General features: G+C 47.8%; 1 protein-coding gene across 5 annotated transcripts in view; it reads left to right on the top strand.

Annotated features, from left to right (window-relative positions):
• The window catches only part of DISC1 (DISC1 scaffold protein), a 370,724-nt gene that overhangs the window by 109,662 nt on the left and 245,823 nt on the right, over positions 1–15,239 (top strand). For all 5 annotated transcript variants that reach the window (XM_011222163.3, XM_034662513.1, XM_034662514.1 and 2 more), the window contains exon 4: positions 9,279–9,429. In XM_011222163.3, coding sequence (XP_011220465.2) covers positions 9,279–9,429 — 151 coding nt within the window. The remainder of the gene's footprint in view (positions 1–9,278; positions 9,430–15,239) is intronic.

Genomic DNA, 15,239 nt, shown 5'->3' with positions numbered 1-15,239 from the left:
ATTTTGCTTAGCACTTGATAATATCTTCTGTGGTTAAGTTTGAGTTTGTTTGTTTTTACTATTCAGCCGTATTTACAAAATGCCACCAGAATTTCTAACATTATTGCTGTTCTATCAGTCCGATGATCAGTGGACTACATTTATTCAGCACCTGCTGTGTCAGCACTCTCTACAGTTCTGGCTTTAATTCTTGAGCTACAAACTGAGATCAGATGAACAAGGCTTACAGAAAGCTTGCAGAGGTGTAAAAGAAAAGACCAAGAAAGCGAGTTATGTTTCCTCAACCAGCGGGCAAGAGAGAATGGTAGGAGAGATTTTCTTAAACACACAGCAGTGTTCATATAAATAAAGGGACATAATAGTCACAAATACAGCATTTAATAGTGCTGTGGTTGTCTATCTATCTATCTATCTATCTATCATCTATCTATCTATCTATCTATGTATCATCACTGAATCTATCTACCTACCTATCTTTTAATAAAGATTTATTTATTTATTTTTGAGAGAGAGAGAGAGTGAGCACACAAGCTGGTGGAGGGCAGAGGTAGAGGAAGAGAATCTCAAGNAGAGAATGATAGGAGAGATTTTCTTAAACACACAGCAGTGTTCATATAAATAAAGGGACATAATAGTCACAAATACAGCATTTAATAGTGCTGTGGTTGTCTATCTATCTATCTATCTATCTATGTATCATCACTGAATCTATCTACCTACCTATCTTTTAATAAAGATTTATTTACTTATTTTTGAGAGAGAGAGAGAGTGAGCACACAAGCTGGTGGAGGGCAGAGGTAGAGGAAGAGAATCTCAAGCCCACTCCCCACTGAGTGTGGAGCCCAACACAGGGCTGGATCTCATGACCCTGAGGCCATGACCCAAACCCAAACCAAGAGACAAATGCCCAACTGACTGAGCCACCCAGGCACCCTTATATTTTTAAAAATAATAATTTAAAAATAAATATTTAAAAAATTAAAAAATATTATTAAAAATACAAATTTAAAAATAATTTTCCACTTACAGAAAAGTTGTACATCTAGTGGTACAAAGAACTTGCATATGTCCCTCTCTCTGATTTCCCAACTGGACACACATAGCCATTGTCACTCTGCCCTTTCTGACCGCTGAGAGTGAGCTGCAGACCTGATGCCCTATCAGCCCTACATACCCGCGTGGCTATTTCCCCAAACAAGGACAATCATAGACCGGCAACACTAATACACTGCTCCTATCTGGTCTACAGACCCCATACGCATTTCACCAGCGATGCCACTGTTGTTCCTTTCTTCTTTCTGGTTCAGGAAGGGTTCACACATTGCATGCAGTTATGTCTCCTTAGGCTTTTCCTATTTGGAACGATTCTCAACACTCAAGTCTTTTCTGTCCTTGGAAGTGTAAGGAGGGCAGACCTTCCATTTTGTCAGATGACCTTTCTTCTGGGTTCACTGATATCCCCTCATGGCGAGATTCAGGTCATGCAGCCCTGACAATAATGTTATGGAAATGAAACTGTGTACTTCTGGGTGTATCTCGCATGGTGTTATGCAAGGTCAACCCGTCATGCCGCCACTGCTGTGGTAGCCCTGACCATCTGGTTGTGTTGGTGCTTTCCCATCACGAAGTTACCATTTGTCCTTTGGAAATTGATTAGTAGCTTGAGGGGAGATATTCTAAGATTAAACCTCCATTCCTTTTTAAAAAAATTTTTATTTAAATTCTAGTCAGTTAACATATAGTGTAGTATTAGTTTAAGGAGCAGAATTTAGTGATTCATCATTTACATATAATCCCAGTGCTCATCACAAGTGCCCTCCTTAATCCCCATCACCTATTTAACCCATCCCCTGCCCACCGCCCTTCATTCCTTTTTATTTAGTTGGCATTCTAGTAGCATGGATGTATATGGGTTCCTATTCTATTCAGTGGGTTATACTTCATTAATAGTATTACTTATTTCATTCTCATATGATCCCAGATTGTGCCTATGGGAGCTCCTTGTATTTTATGGACTCTTATTTGTATTCTATGGACATGTCTCCATCAGTCCTTGAGCACGTCCTCATTTTTTTTGTACAAGATATTCAGAGTCTGGTCCTGCTTCATGCCTACAATCAGCTGCTTCTCCAAAGGGCTTTGATTCCTTTCACAGAGGATGGTGTTTGGAAATCGGATTTGTGTGCTCAGTGTGCTCACCGCTACTGGGGATCTTTGCTTCTAGGCTTTCTTGGTGGGTAAAGACAGAAAATATGTATAACTGCAAACAAACACACATCTATAACTCTTTCCATCTCTATCTGTATCTGTATTAAAAACCATTAGATCATTACCAGTACTTCCAGTTCCAATACAACACACCTAGTGCTTTCTGCCCTTACCCCGATCCATCATTGTAAGTATATTTCCCAATACTAAGGAATCTGGTTCTCTCCATCTTTCATATATTTACTTACTTGTTCCATCAGTTAGTTTATTTCTTAGTGTAACCTATCTCCTACACCTCTGGCCGTCTCCCACTGGCTCCCTGTTTCCCTTCAGTGTCCCTCATCCTCAGGTACTGCGGTGCACCCCACCATGCATGCCGCTGCCTGCCTCTGTGTGGCTTCCCGAGGCCCCTTGGCCCCCTGTACCCTGGGTGCTGGTGGGCACACCACCTTTGTGCTCCTTTACGGCCCCCTTCTACCAGTGGGGAAGGTTCCTGCCACCTTTTCTGCACAGAAGACTAGAAAAGATCTGTTTATAATTTTGATCCCTATCCCCAGTCACTGAGTTCCTTAAGAACCAGGAGTGTGTCTTGTTCATCTTTGTAGCCCTACAGCCTAGCAATATTGAGTTATCAGAAGTATTTGTTAATGGAGTGAATACATGAAATAATAAGCATGGAATTTGGGAGGTGAAAAATACTATTTTCAAACATTTCCAAACACTCCTTTCCCCCAGAGGGATCATTTTTCCACACCCCCTATTAATAGAGAAAGTGGGCCACTCTGGCTGAAGCTTGTCCCTTCCCCCTTTGAGGTGTGCATGCCCTGAATGTTTGTGTGCCCCCAAATCCATATGCTGAAGCCTAACCCCAATGGGATGGTGCTAGGGAGTGGGGCCTTTGACACGTGATTGTCATGAGAGTGGAGCTTTTGTGGGTGGGATTTGTGCCCTTATAAGACGAGGCCCGCTCACTCTCTATTTGTCCCATGAGGACCTAGCAAGAAGTTGGCCACCTGCCACCTGAAGGGGGGCTCTCCCCAGAACCCAGCCCTACTGGCTCTGTGATCTCAGCCTTCCAGCCCCCACACTGTGAGCAATAACTGTCTATCGGGTAAGCACCCAGTCTATGTACTCTGTTCCGGCACTGAGCTGACGAAGACGAGGTGGTTTCCAGTACACCTCTTTGCTGTTTGACACCATCCATGGTTTCATGAAACATCTTGTGGAGACGTTAGTCCCAACGAGCAGATGAAGCTCTGAGATGTAAATAGGGGAAGTGATTTGTCAAAAGTATACTCGGCACAGAAGCCAGAGATCTCAGGGATGCTGAGAGTCCATGTTCTTTTCAGGTACGTGTCCCCACCATGTGACTCAGGCACAGAGTGTCTGTTGGAGAAGAGAGAGCAAAGCTGAGCAAACTCGCTGATGGTCTTGAATGCCAGCCACAGGCATTTGGCCTTTGTTCTGGTGGCTGGGTGAGGTCCTCCAGGATTCTGAGAGCATTCTGTGATACATGCTTGAAGGTGCTTGGCACAGCCAGTGTCTCTACATTGCTTGGTCTGTTCACTCATTTGTTGGCTTGTACATGGCTGAGCTCCGGGAAGGGTGCTCTGCTGGGCCTGGAGGAAGGCTGGAGGAGGGCTGGAGAAACGTTGGAGGCGGGTTGGAGGAAGGCTGGAGGAAGGCTGGAGGAGGGCTGGAGGAGGGTTGGAGGAACACTGCAGGAACGCTGGAGGAGGGCTGAAGGAGGGGTGGAGGAAGGCTGGAGGGAGGCTGGAGGAGGGTTGGAGGAAGGCTGGAGGTGGGCTGGAGGAAGGCTGGAGGAGGGCTGGAGGGAGGCTGGAGGAGGGTTGGAGGAAGACTGGAGGAGGGCTGGAGGAACACTGGATGAGGGCTGGAGGGAGGCTGGAGGAGGGCTGGAGGAGGACTGGAGGAGGGCTGGAGGAAGGCTGGAGGGAGGCTGGAGGAGGGTTGGAGGAAGGCTGGAGGTGGGTTGAAGGAAGGCTGGACGTGGGTTGGAGGAAGGCTGGAGGAGGGTTGGAGGAAGACTGGAGGAGGGCTGGAGGGCTGGAGGAAGGCTGGAGNAGGGGGGGGGGAGGGTGGAGGGGGGGTGGAGGAGGGGTGGAGGAAGGCTGGAGGAGGGCTGGAGGAGGGCTGGAGGGCAGGAGGAGGGCTGGAGGAGGGCTGAATGAGGGGTGGAGGAAGGCTGGAGGAGGGCTGGAGGAGGGCTGAAGGAGGGGTGGAGGAAGGCTGGAGGAGGGCTGGAGGAGGGATGAAGGAGGAGTGGAGGAAGGCTGGGGGAGGGTTGGAGGAAGGCTGGAGGAAGGCTGGAGGAGGGTTGGAGGAAGGCTGGAGGGAGGCTGGAGGAGGGTTGGAGGAAGACTGGAGGAGGGCTGGAGGAACACTGGATGAGGGCTGGAGGGAGGCTGGAGGAGGGCTGGAGGAAGGCTGGAGGAGGGCTGGAGGAAGGCTGGAGGGAGGCTGGAGGAGGGTTGGAGGAAGGCTGGAGGTGGGTTGAAGGAAGGCTGGACGTGGGTTGGAGGAAGGCTGGAGGAAGGCTGGAGGAGGGTTGGAGGAAGGCTGGAGGTGGATTGAAGGAAGGCTGGACGTGGGTTGGAGGAAGGCTGGAGGAAGGCTGGAGGAGGGTTGGAGGAAGACTGGAGGAGGGCTGGAGGAACACTAGTTGAGGGCTGTTGGGAGGCTGGAGGAGGGCTGGAGGGAGGCTGGAGGAGGTTTGGAGGAAGGCTGGAGGGAGGCTGGAGGGAGGCTGGAGGAAGGCTGGAGGAACGCTGGAGGAACGCTTGAGGAGGGCTGGAGGGAGGCTGGAGGAGGGTTGGAGGGAGGCTGGAGGGAGGCTGGAGGAAGGCTGGAGGAACGCTGGAGGAACGCTTGAGGAGGGCTGGAGGGAGGCTGGAGGAGGGTTGGAGGAAGGCTGGAGGAAGGCAGGAGTAGGGTTGGAGGAGGGTTGTAGGAACGCTGGAGTAGGGCTGGAGGAAGGCTGGAGGGAGGCTGGAGGAAGGCTGGAGGAAGGCTGGAGGAAGGCTGGAGGAGGGTTGGAGGAATGCTGGAGGGAGGCTGGAGGGAGGCTGGAGGGAGGCTGGAGGAACGCTGGAGAAACACTGGTGGAACGCGGGTTTTGAGGCAGAGAGACACCTCTTCCAGCAGAAGTGAGGGTGACGTGGGCTGCTGGAGGCAGTGGAAATGGGGAAGGCGGTGGAGTGTGGCGTACACCAGCAGGATGTGGAGCACAGAAGGAGATGGACGAGTCCAAGAACCCAAAGCTGTAGGCCTGGCCGGGGGAACACACTCAGGGCCTGATGCAGAAAGAGTAAAAACTTGCAAGATAGTCGGTGGATTTCATTTTCGATGTGATGAGTTTTACGTCTTTATGTTCATTTAGTGGCTAATGAAAATGATGTAAAGTGGCTTAAGAAAATTCACCGAACAAGAAACACCATGAGGGAACCTAACTTGAGTTTAGCTGGACACTGTTTGGTGCGTGCTCGCTCTGAGCCAGGCTGCGGCCCCGTGTGGTTTGCACAGTGACAAGCATAGTGACATGGTCCCTCTGTCATAGGCACAGGAGGCCTTGCACAAGGGGAGACAAATGGGAGGTTCTCATGCGGGTAGAAGTCTGGGTGTGCTGAGGCGGCATGGAGACTGGGGAGCCCTCCTGAAGGTGCTGAGATCTGACGGGGAAGTACAGCTTGCCCAGGCCCCTGTGGGGAAGGGTGTTTCTGGCAGAAGAAATAGCAAATTCCCCCAGCTTATCTCAGAGTCACCTCATCCTGGTTGTTCGGGCCACAAACACTGGGGTCACTAAGACCCCTGTCTTCTTCCATTCCTGGTGTCCCATCTGTCAGAGAATATCCCAAATCCTGGCACCTCCCACCACCCCCGTTTCACTTGTAGGTCCAGGGAACTGCAATAACCATGCACTTGGTCTCGGGCCTTCTGCTCTCGATGGTCTCTTCCCAGGGGAGCCCCCGACTTACCCTGTTACAAGAGTCAGTCATGTCACTCCACTGCTCAAAACCCTCCAGGTCCACAGACAGTCCTTAGTGATGACCAAGCCCACCCCAGCCCCCTCTCCCCTTTGCTTGCTGCCTCAGAGCCTTTGCCCTGGCTGGGAGCTCCCTCTGCCTGCAATATGGAATTAGTGACTCGGGGTGTACTTTGGGGGAAATAGGAGAACACACTCTCACGCTGGGCAGACATGATGCCAGCCTGTGAGGTGGAACCCCAGGTAGCTGAGCCATTTGAGAAGCTGGGGTAGGAGGCCATTCAGTGACTGGGGACAATAAGCTCTCGAGTGCGTGGTGACTGTCCCGGTGTACCTTTCCAGTCATAGAATGGAAATAACTTTTGATGTCACCCTTCTGAAGGTGAGTGGCAATGCAGAGCACAGCGAGTCACAGGTATTTCCCAGGACAGTTTGTATTTCCCTTCGAAACTCATGGTGAATGTGAGGTTTGGTAGCCAATTTACCATTTCCGGCGTTTGGTTTTGCTGGATGGGCTTGCGGAGTCCGAGGGCTTCTCGCCGGGCAGTGGGAGGGTCCTGTGTAGAATCCGGCCTGGGACAGAGGGAGGCCAGGCTGCTGTCTAGTGGCCTTGCCAACACTCCTAGGCCACGACCTCACAGCACTGCTAACAAGAGCCAACGCTTCAGACACGTGCTCGGTGCGGGGCCTCGCTAAACGCTTTGCCGTCGATTATCTCATTTAATCCTCAGGAAACCTGAGGACGTCGATATGATTATTAGCCCTGATTCCACAGATTAGCAAACTGAAGTGTAGGAAGGTTAAGTGGCTGGAAGGTCAGCTAGGAACAGCAGGGAGGAGGTGTGGACACAGGCTTTGTCCTCATCCCGGTGTCATGGTGTCTCGACACAGCTTCACCACCATGTTACGACAGCATGGAGATGTTATTCTAAAGCTTGCAACATCAGAAATTTATTGCTTTTCATGGCAGTTTTGATTTTATATAGCACAGATTAAGTAAATAACCAAGTAAAAAAATTAATTAATTAAAATTAAAAAAATTAATTAAAATGAAAAAAATTTAAAAAAATGTTTGAAGCTCGGTGTTTGGGAATAGGTGTGTTTTGGCGTTATTCTGGGAGAACTGTTGGGCCAGACTGCAGTGTGTGTTGTAGGTGCGGTGTCTGGAATAGCGCCAGCCGTTACTGTGATGAAGGTGGCACGGACTGAGAGCCCTTGGCCGTTACCTGTGACGTGGTCTTGAAGTCAGTAAATGACCCTTTCTGGTGCTGTTGGAATGAGTCCTTAGCAATTTCTCCTGCAAGTTCCTGGCTGTTGGTCCTGATGAATATGGCAAGTTAACGGAGAGCATGTTTGCTGCCCACCACACCTGAGGCCTGCCTTTCCTCTGCCCAGGTGCGTGTCTTGGGAGGGGGCCAGCAGGAGAGAAGTGTTATGTCGAGGGATGCACTGCGATTAGCATAAACCTCTGCTGGTATACGACAGTTTTGTCCAAAGTGTTTAAAAAATAACAAACTTCTTGGGGTGCCTGGTGGCTCAGTCAGTTGTGTCTGACTCTTGTTTCGGCTCAGGTCATGATCTCGGGGTCCTGGGATTGAGCCCTGCAACAGGCTTTGCACTCAGCCGGGAATCTGCATGAGATTCTCTCTCACCCTCTCCCGTTCCCCCCTCTTTCTCTCTTGTGCACCCTCTCTCTCTCTCAAATAAGTAAATAAATCTTAAAAAAAATAACAAGCTTGTTGGAAAGTGTTTTAATTTAAAGTTTGGTCTTATAGACATGGCCTACTTGGAAAATGGCCTGTGGGGCATAGAAACATACAGCAGTGTGATCTAGGGTAGAGCCTCCAAACATCTTTTCACCGTGGCACACACAGAGGATAACACTGGCATTGCACGCCAGGGTAAGCAGTAGGTGCCCATGGCCAGGGTGACTGCCTGGGATCCTGGATGGCCCCAGGGCCCACCTACTGCCCAAGGGTGGACCCCATCAAAGTTGTTGCCCCCTCACCTGGCTAGGACCAGTAGGAGGGAAAATCTGATGGATGGCATTTTTATTATTTTTTTATTTTTTTTAAAGATTTTATTTATTTATTTGACAGACATAGAGACAGCCAGCGAGAGAGGGAACACAAGCAGGGNTTTTTTTAAAGATTTTATTTATTTATTTGACAGACATAGAGACAGCCAGCGAGAGAGGGAACACAAGCAGGGTGAGCGGGAAAGGAAGAAGCAGGCTCACAGCAGAGGAGCCTGATGTGGGGCTCGATCCCACAACGCCGGGATCACGCCCTGAGCCGAAGGCAGACGCTCAACCGCTGTGCCACCCAGGCGCCCTTGGATGGCATTTTTAAACCCGGTCCTTATATTTCTGCAAAAATAGATTTACGGGAGACTTTCCCATTCTTTAGGTGTTTGGTTATGAAGATAAGTTCTTATTTGAGGGGATTCCAATTTCTGAAGTTTACTTTTTTAGAGAAAAATTGTTTTACAGTGATTCTGTATTTGTACCTTGTCCTAGGGAAACTTAAGGTCATTAAAAAAATAATAGGACCCCTACCTTATAACAGAGGTGGGTATGTGGTCACGGGTAACATAGAATTGGAACATCGCTTTTTTGACTTTAGTCATTATAACTGGATCTACCTTGAAGGGCAGTTCCCTTGAAGGGAAATATTCCTGAAGTCCAAGCTTGGGCACTGACAGTTTTCAATTGAAGACATAAAACTCATCAAAATTAGTAAGTTTTCTCCCAAGCTAAGACTGTGGTTTTAAAAATAATTAATATGTATCCTCCTGTGGGGTGATCATCATTAGGACCACGATATAAATACATAAACCAGACGTTCTGATAAGAGGAAGAATAAAAAGCAGGGAGGCTGTGCCATCACTAAAAAGAAGATTCTTCAAAGCAGCAGCTAAGAGACGGAGGTGCTGGCCGTGAATGCGGGGGTGGTTGTGTTACATCATTAAGGTGAACGTGAGCTGGGAGTGGGGCTCTGGGACACTGGGTTCCCTATTTTGAGTTTCACGGTTCTTGACTCCTCTCTCTCACATTTTGCGTTTCCAGCCGAGGTGTTAAGACACAGACTGGATGAGCTGGAGAAAGAGAAGAGCAGCCTGCATTTCCAGCTCCCTTCGAGGCAGCCAGCCCTCCGCAGCCTCCTGGGCCACCTGCATGCACAGGCCCAAGCCGCCGTGCGCCACAGAGCCACTCAGCTGTGAGTTCCTGGGATCCCCCCACTTCCCTCTTCTGGCTCCCACGTGATGAAGAGCAGGGAGCGGCATACCTAAGGAGACCCTCAGCTGCTTTTTCCTGGGAAGCACCCTTTGGTTGGTTGGGCCGCTGGGGGTTCCTTCCAGAGTGAGCGACTGGTGTGGGTCACGCTCCCGTAGGAAGCCATTTCTGCTCATTGACAGGGAGAGACCCTCCCCAAAGGTCTGGGTGTTGAGCTTCCCCTGGGAAGCCAACCCTCTCAGATTGGCTCTTGTCAGGAGCCATTTGGTCTTCTGTCATCGGGTTAAGCCTGTAAGATCCACAGGTGGTCCTCTCTGACTGAAGCCTGAAAAACACGTCCTTCTCCTGACTCTCACTTCCAGCTCCTGATCAACTTTTGCTATTTCTGCTACCCAGGGGTCCCCGGCACCGGTGGTAGGTGGGGTGCAACTGCTCTTTCTGATGCAGGGGCCCTCTATCCTGGCTGCAACTTTGAATCATCTGGAGAGTTTTGAAATGTCCAGCTTGCCACACTGACCAAGTCAGGCTCTCTGGGGGTGGATCCCAGGCGCCGGCATGTCTGAAAAGTCTGAGGACCCTGCTCTCATCCACCTGCTTGTTGCCCCTCTTCTGGGTAAAGGCTTGCAAGGGAGCAGGTTTCTAGGGCATGCTGTCCGCCTCANTCTCTGGGGGTGGATCCCAGGGGCCGGCATGTCTGAAAAGTCTGAGGACCCTGCTCTCATCCACCTGCTTGTTGCCCCTCTTCTGGGTAAAGGCTTGCAAGGGAGCAGGTTTCTAGGGCATGCTGTCCGCCTCATCACAGTTCAGGCCTGCTTCTACTTAGGTATAAGCATGGCCACAGCAATTCTATTTTATTTCCAGCTTCCAGTGAGCCCCTATAATCGCATGATTGATCGGCTCATTCCTATTGAGTGTACGTGGCATCGTACATTCAGTCTATCTTGGTGCTTCCCTGCAGCCTGTCTTAAGAGCAATGCCACTTATTTTCTCATACTCTCGCCCTGCAGTTTACTGGTAGCACGTAGCTGAGCGCCCGGCACCTGGAAGGTGCTTCCTTATAAATATTTGTTGAGTGAACTTTTACTGGGCTTCATAACGAGCAGGTGGATTGCACCTCCCTGTTTTTATTCATTTTTTCATCTGACATTGAGGTATCACCTCATTTCCTCTCCCTTTCTCACATGGGGTCCTTCCCACCTTGACTTCCTACTGAATTCTTTCTTNCTTCATAACGAGCAGGTGGATTGCACCTCCCTGTTTTTATTCATTTTTTCATCTGACATTGAAGTATCACCTCATTTCCTCTCCCTTTCTCACATGGGGTCCTTCCCACCTTGACTTCCTACTGAATTCTTTCTTTCTTTTGTTCTTTGGGGTTCTTTCTTGTCCTTCGCTCTGTCTTGGGTCATTGTTAGCATCTGCCAATGTATTGTGTTTCTATTTATTTAACAACATTTGCATAACAGTTACCAAGTGCTTTTGAAATTAGCTACTTTTTTTCATTTTAATATGATAAAGTATATGTAACATACAATTTACCATTTCAACCATTTTTAAGCGTACAGGTCAGAGACATAAGTTCCTCCACATCGTTGTGCCACCATCACCACAGTCCATCTTTAGAACTCTTGTCATCTTCCTAAACTGAGCTCCCCACTCCCCATCCTGCCCCCAGCCCTGGACCACCACTATTCTACTTTCTGTCTCTCTGAATTTGACTCTTCTAGGGATCTCATGTAAGTGGAATCACACAATGTTTGTCCTTATTTCACTGAACATAATGTCCTTAAGTTTCATCCACATCGTGCCATGGGTCATAATTTTCTTCCTTGGGAAGGCTGAGTAGTGTTTCATTGGAGGATGGACCACATTTTGCTTATCTATTCTTCCTGCGATGGACAGGAAGGAACTCATTTAATCCTCAAGACAATTCTAGGAGGTAGAACTATTTTATATCTGTATCTATATGGAGATCAACATCATTGTCATCTTATTTATATTTGTACTGGGCCCAGGAGAGGTTAAGGGGCTTGTGCAGAACCCCCAGCAGGTGGGTGCTGAGCCCGGACACAGGGCTGGTGTTCTCGCACAAGTCCTGCTTGGAACTCGCTCACTGAGCTGCCTAAGCTCAATGACTGTCTCTTTAGCCTACATGTGATTTGAACGGAGAGCAACGCTTTAGTTAGGAACTTGGCTGAGTTTCTCATGGAACACGATGAACACACTGTGACCCATTCTCACTCAGGTGATACCATCTGACATTCCTTCTATCTGACTGTGCGTGACTTATAAAGATGGCAGTTTCATAGAGTTCAATTTTAATATGTTCCCCATAAAATTGTAGGCCTTTCTTCACCATTTATTAAGCCAGTATAAGCTGTTGGCTTACCTTGTTAACTGTTATCCCCTATCCTTTTCCTCAAGGGGTTACCTGCACACTGTGCTTTCAGTTCTCATTCACTTTTGGGGTGAATGGGATCTGACCTCTATGATCTGATTTCTGACCTGATTTTTATCTGTCATCTGATTTCTGTCTCTATCACTGCTTCAGTCAGCAATGATTTTCTATTAGATTTAAAGGGCATTTTTAAATTCTTATTCTGCTCTGTGTCACTGCATGGTCTGGAATTTTTGATCAATCACATTTGTTCCTATGACTCTCTCTCCCCTACGCTTTCATGACTCACCCTTTCCTGGTCTTTTTGCTACCTTGCTGGCTGTTCTTCTCAACCTCCTGTGAGCTCCTTTTCCTCTGCCCGTCTCCTTGATAGGGATGTTTCTCTGTCTTCTGTTCTAGCCTATCCTGTCTTCTCACTTTGTATATTCTCTTTCTGGGTGATCTCAAATACTCCCATGCTTTGGATACCATTAACATACTAATTTTCCTTAAATTTATGTCCCTAGCCCTGATCCCTATCCAGAGTTCCAATCTACCATTCAGCTTTTATTGAACATCTCCCTGACTTTGACTGAGTTTACTCTCTCTTTATCTTTATTTTATCTTAAAGAATTTAGTATCTTTTTTATCCTTGCCTTTACTAAATTTATCTTAAAACTATTTATTAGATTTACTGTTCTTCTCTCCAATCAGCCCCTTCTCCTGTATCTCCAATCTCAGTGACTTACGTCATTGACCCAGTTACCCAGGGGGGAACTCTGAGACATATGTGGCCCCTCCTTTTGCCTTACTTCCAATTTCATTGTTGATCCTACTGTCTAACCTTATCTCATTCCCACTAACTTTGCTCACTCATGTCACTCAGAGTTTCTTTCTTTCTTTCTTTCTTTTTTTTGAGAGAGAGAAAGAGAGAACGTGGTATAGACATGAGTGTTGGTGGAGGGGCAGAGGGAGAGAGAGAATCTTAAGTANTTTTTGAGAGAAAGAGAGAACGTGGTATAGACATGAGTGTTGGTGGAGGGGCAGAGGGAGAGAGAGAATCTTAAGTAGGCTCTATGCTTAGCATGGAGCCCAATGTGGGGCTGGATCTCAGGACCCTGAGATCACGAGCTGAGCTGAAATCAAGAGTCAGATGCCCAGCTGACTGAGCCAGCCAGGCGCCCCTCAGAGTTTGGATTATTGCAGTGGTCTCCTTGCTGGTGTTCCTGATTTCAGTATTATTCCCTCTCACTCACCTTCCACAGTGCCATAGACGGAAGTATCATGTCACATTCGGTGGCCCTCAGCACCTTCGGGATAAGATCCATGCAGATCACTCCGCATGACATTCAGAGCTTTTCCAGTCAAGCTCCTGCCCTGCTTCTCAGTAGCCCAGAATTTGACTAGCCATCACCAACACCTGCAGTCCACACACACTGAAGTATTAGAAGTCACCTACCGGCTGTGAATGTTTCTGAATTCTATGATCTTGCACATGTCCCACTGTGACCACCTCTTGCTCATTCTTTGAGACTCAGCTCAGCTACCATCCTTATGAAGCCTTGTCCTGAAGTCACATCATCTTCCACTTGAATTCCTGGAGCACCTTCAGTTACCTCACCCCTGCCTTGGGTCTTAAATAAGTGTTTCCTTGATTATCGGTCTACTCTTCAGTCTGTGAGCTCAAGGACAGGACTGTGTTTGTATTTATCTTTTTATTCCTGGAGACTAGAACAGTGGCTGATCCCGAATAGGTATTCCATAAATATTCACTAAATGAATGAATATGATCATATGTGGATGTATCTATATATAGGTTCACAAAGATATATGTGAATATATATTGAGAGAGAGAGAGAGAACCTTCACTCTAATGTGGTTCAGTTGCCCTATAGAAAATGCTCCTTCATCCTTTTTTTCTGACACCTCCAGCAAGAAGAACTATTATAGTATTTTGATAGAACCGGGGATTACAGGTCAGGAGGCCTGAGTTCTACTCCCATGTCTTCCACTAACCAGCTATATATGACCTGGCATAGTTTCCTAACTTCTTCCCACTTCACTCCCTTCATCAGAAAATGAGAGGGTTGAATTAGATCACTATTTTCCAAACTTCAGTTATTTATGTGCAATTGTGGCTTTTCTTTGCCAAAATCTACCTGCCCTATTATTAACACAATTAGAAAATAATGACTCAAAATCAACTTCTTAAATTTTTCTAATGCATACGAAGAGAACTATATAGTTAGCAATAATCTTTAGAAAGTTGTCTTTCAATGTGCCAAATGCCCATCAACAGGATCATCTGGACTCATGGGTTGCCCCTAAACCAGAGGCTGTGGCTGCAGTTCTCATAGCGGCCACCAGGGGGCCACAGTGTGGGGCTAAAGCTGACACAGCCCAGAGTTAGGACAGAGCGGGGTGGGGGGTGGGGGCGCAGTTTCTCACAGGCCAGGGCCAAGAAGGAATAGGATACTTTCCAATGAAGGTACTTTTCCCGTAGAAATGAGATAGTTGTATTGACATGGGAAATTTTCAGTACTAATGAATAACACAACTAAGTGCCTGTTGGGGATCCCTATTTCTTTGAGACTCTGATGACAGCTATAGATTCCTTCCATCACCAAATCATGTATGTACAACAACGCAAAAGATTGCACGCAGTTTCAAGAGACTCACAGGTCTTCTGAGGCTTATCCATTCACTCTTGGGGGGGGGATTTGGTTGTACTTGGGGGGTGGGTCTTTGGTGGATCTCAGGTTAAGAAAATTTGGTTTAGAATAAGATTTAAGTTAATGTAAACACCCGAGTACAATCACAGTACTCTGATTTCCGCTCCAGCTGTGGAGAGTTGTGTCCACCTCAGGAACCCAACAGGTATATATGCCATGGGGCTTTCTCAAAGCTTGTGAGAACAGGAAGTGGGTAGTGCCCCTAAAGGCAACCCTCAAGCCATGGGGTGGGAGTTGGTGGATAAACGTGCCAGCCTACCCAGCCTCTAAGGGGACGGTTCTGAGGTACATTCCACATGTTTTTCCCAGATGGTTCCTGGTAGGATTAAACCCCAGTTGCCCCTGTGGTGATCGGCTCAATAATGTGCCTTTTTATTGACTTTTCCTGCTTCTCACTCCCTCACTCTTAGTTTCTTGAGAACCACTTCTCCAGAAAATAGCCCAAACTCAGATCCTTTTCTCAGACTTTGTAGTAAGAGGACCCAAATTTAGAAAGATATCCGTGTTGGAGAATCAAATGTCAGTCTTCCTGCTTGCAAGGCACTCCCAATCTTTATGAGTGGGTCTGCTGGGTATTCTTGTTTTTGTTTGGTTTGAGTGGGAGCATTGGCTTCCTCTTTACCCCCATGTGGGGCTGGGGAAAGGAGGAGGAGAACCATCTCTCATGAAAACTCCATGTCCATG

The sequence above is a fragment of the Ailuropoda melanoleuca genome, chromosome 6 (assembly GCF_002007445.2).
Source record: "Ailuropoda melanoleuca isolate Jingjing chromosome 6, ASM200744v2, whole genome shotgun sequence".
In the NCBI taxonomy this organism is placed as follows: Eukaryota; Metazoa; Chordata; class Mammalia; order Carnivora; family Ursidae; genus Ailuropoda; species Ailuropoda melanoleuca.
Note: the sequence above shows the minus strand (reverse complement) of the source record. Positions and strands in the feature narration are given on the sequence as shown.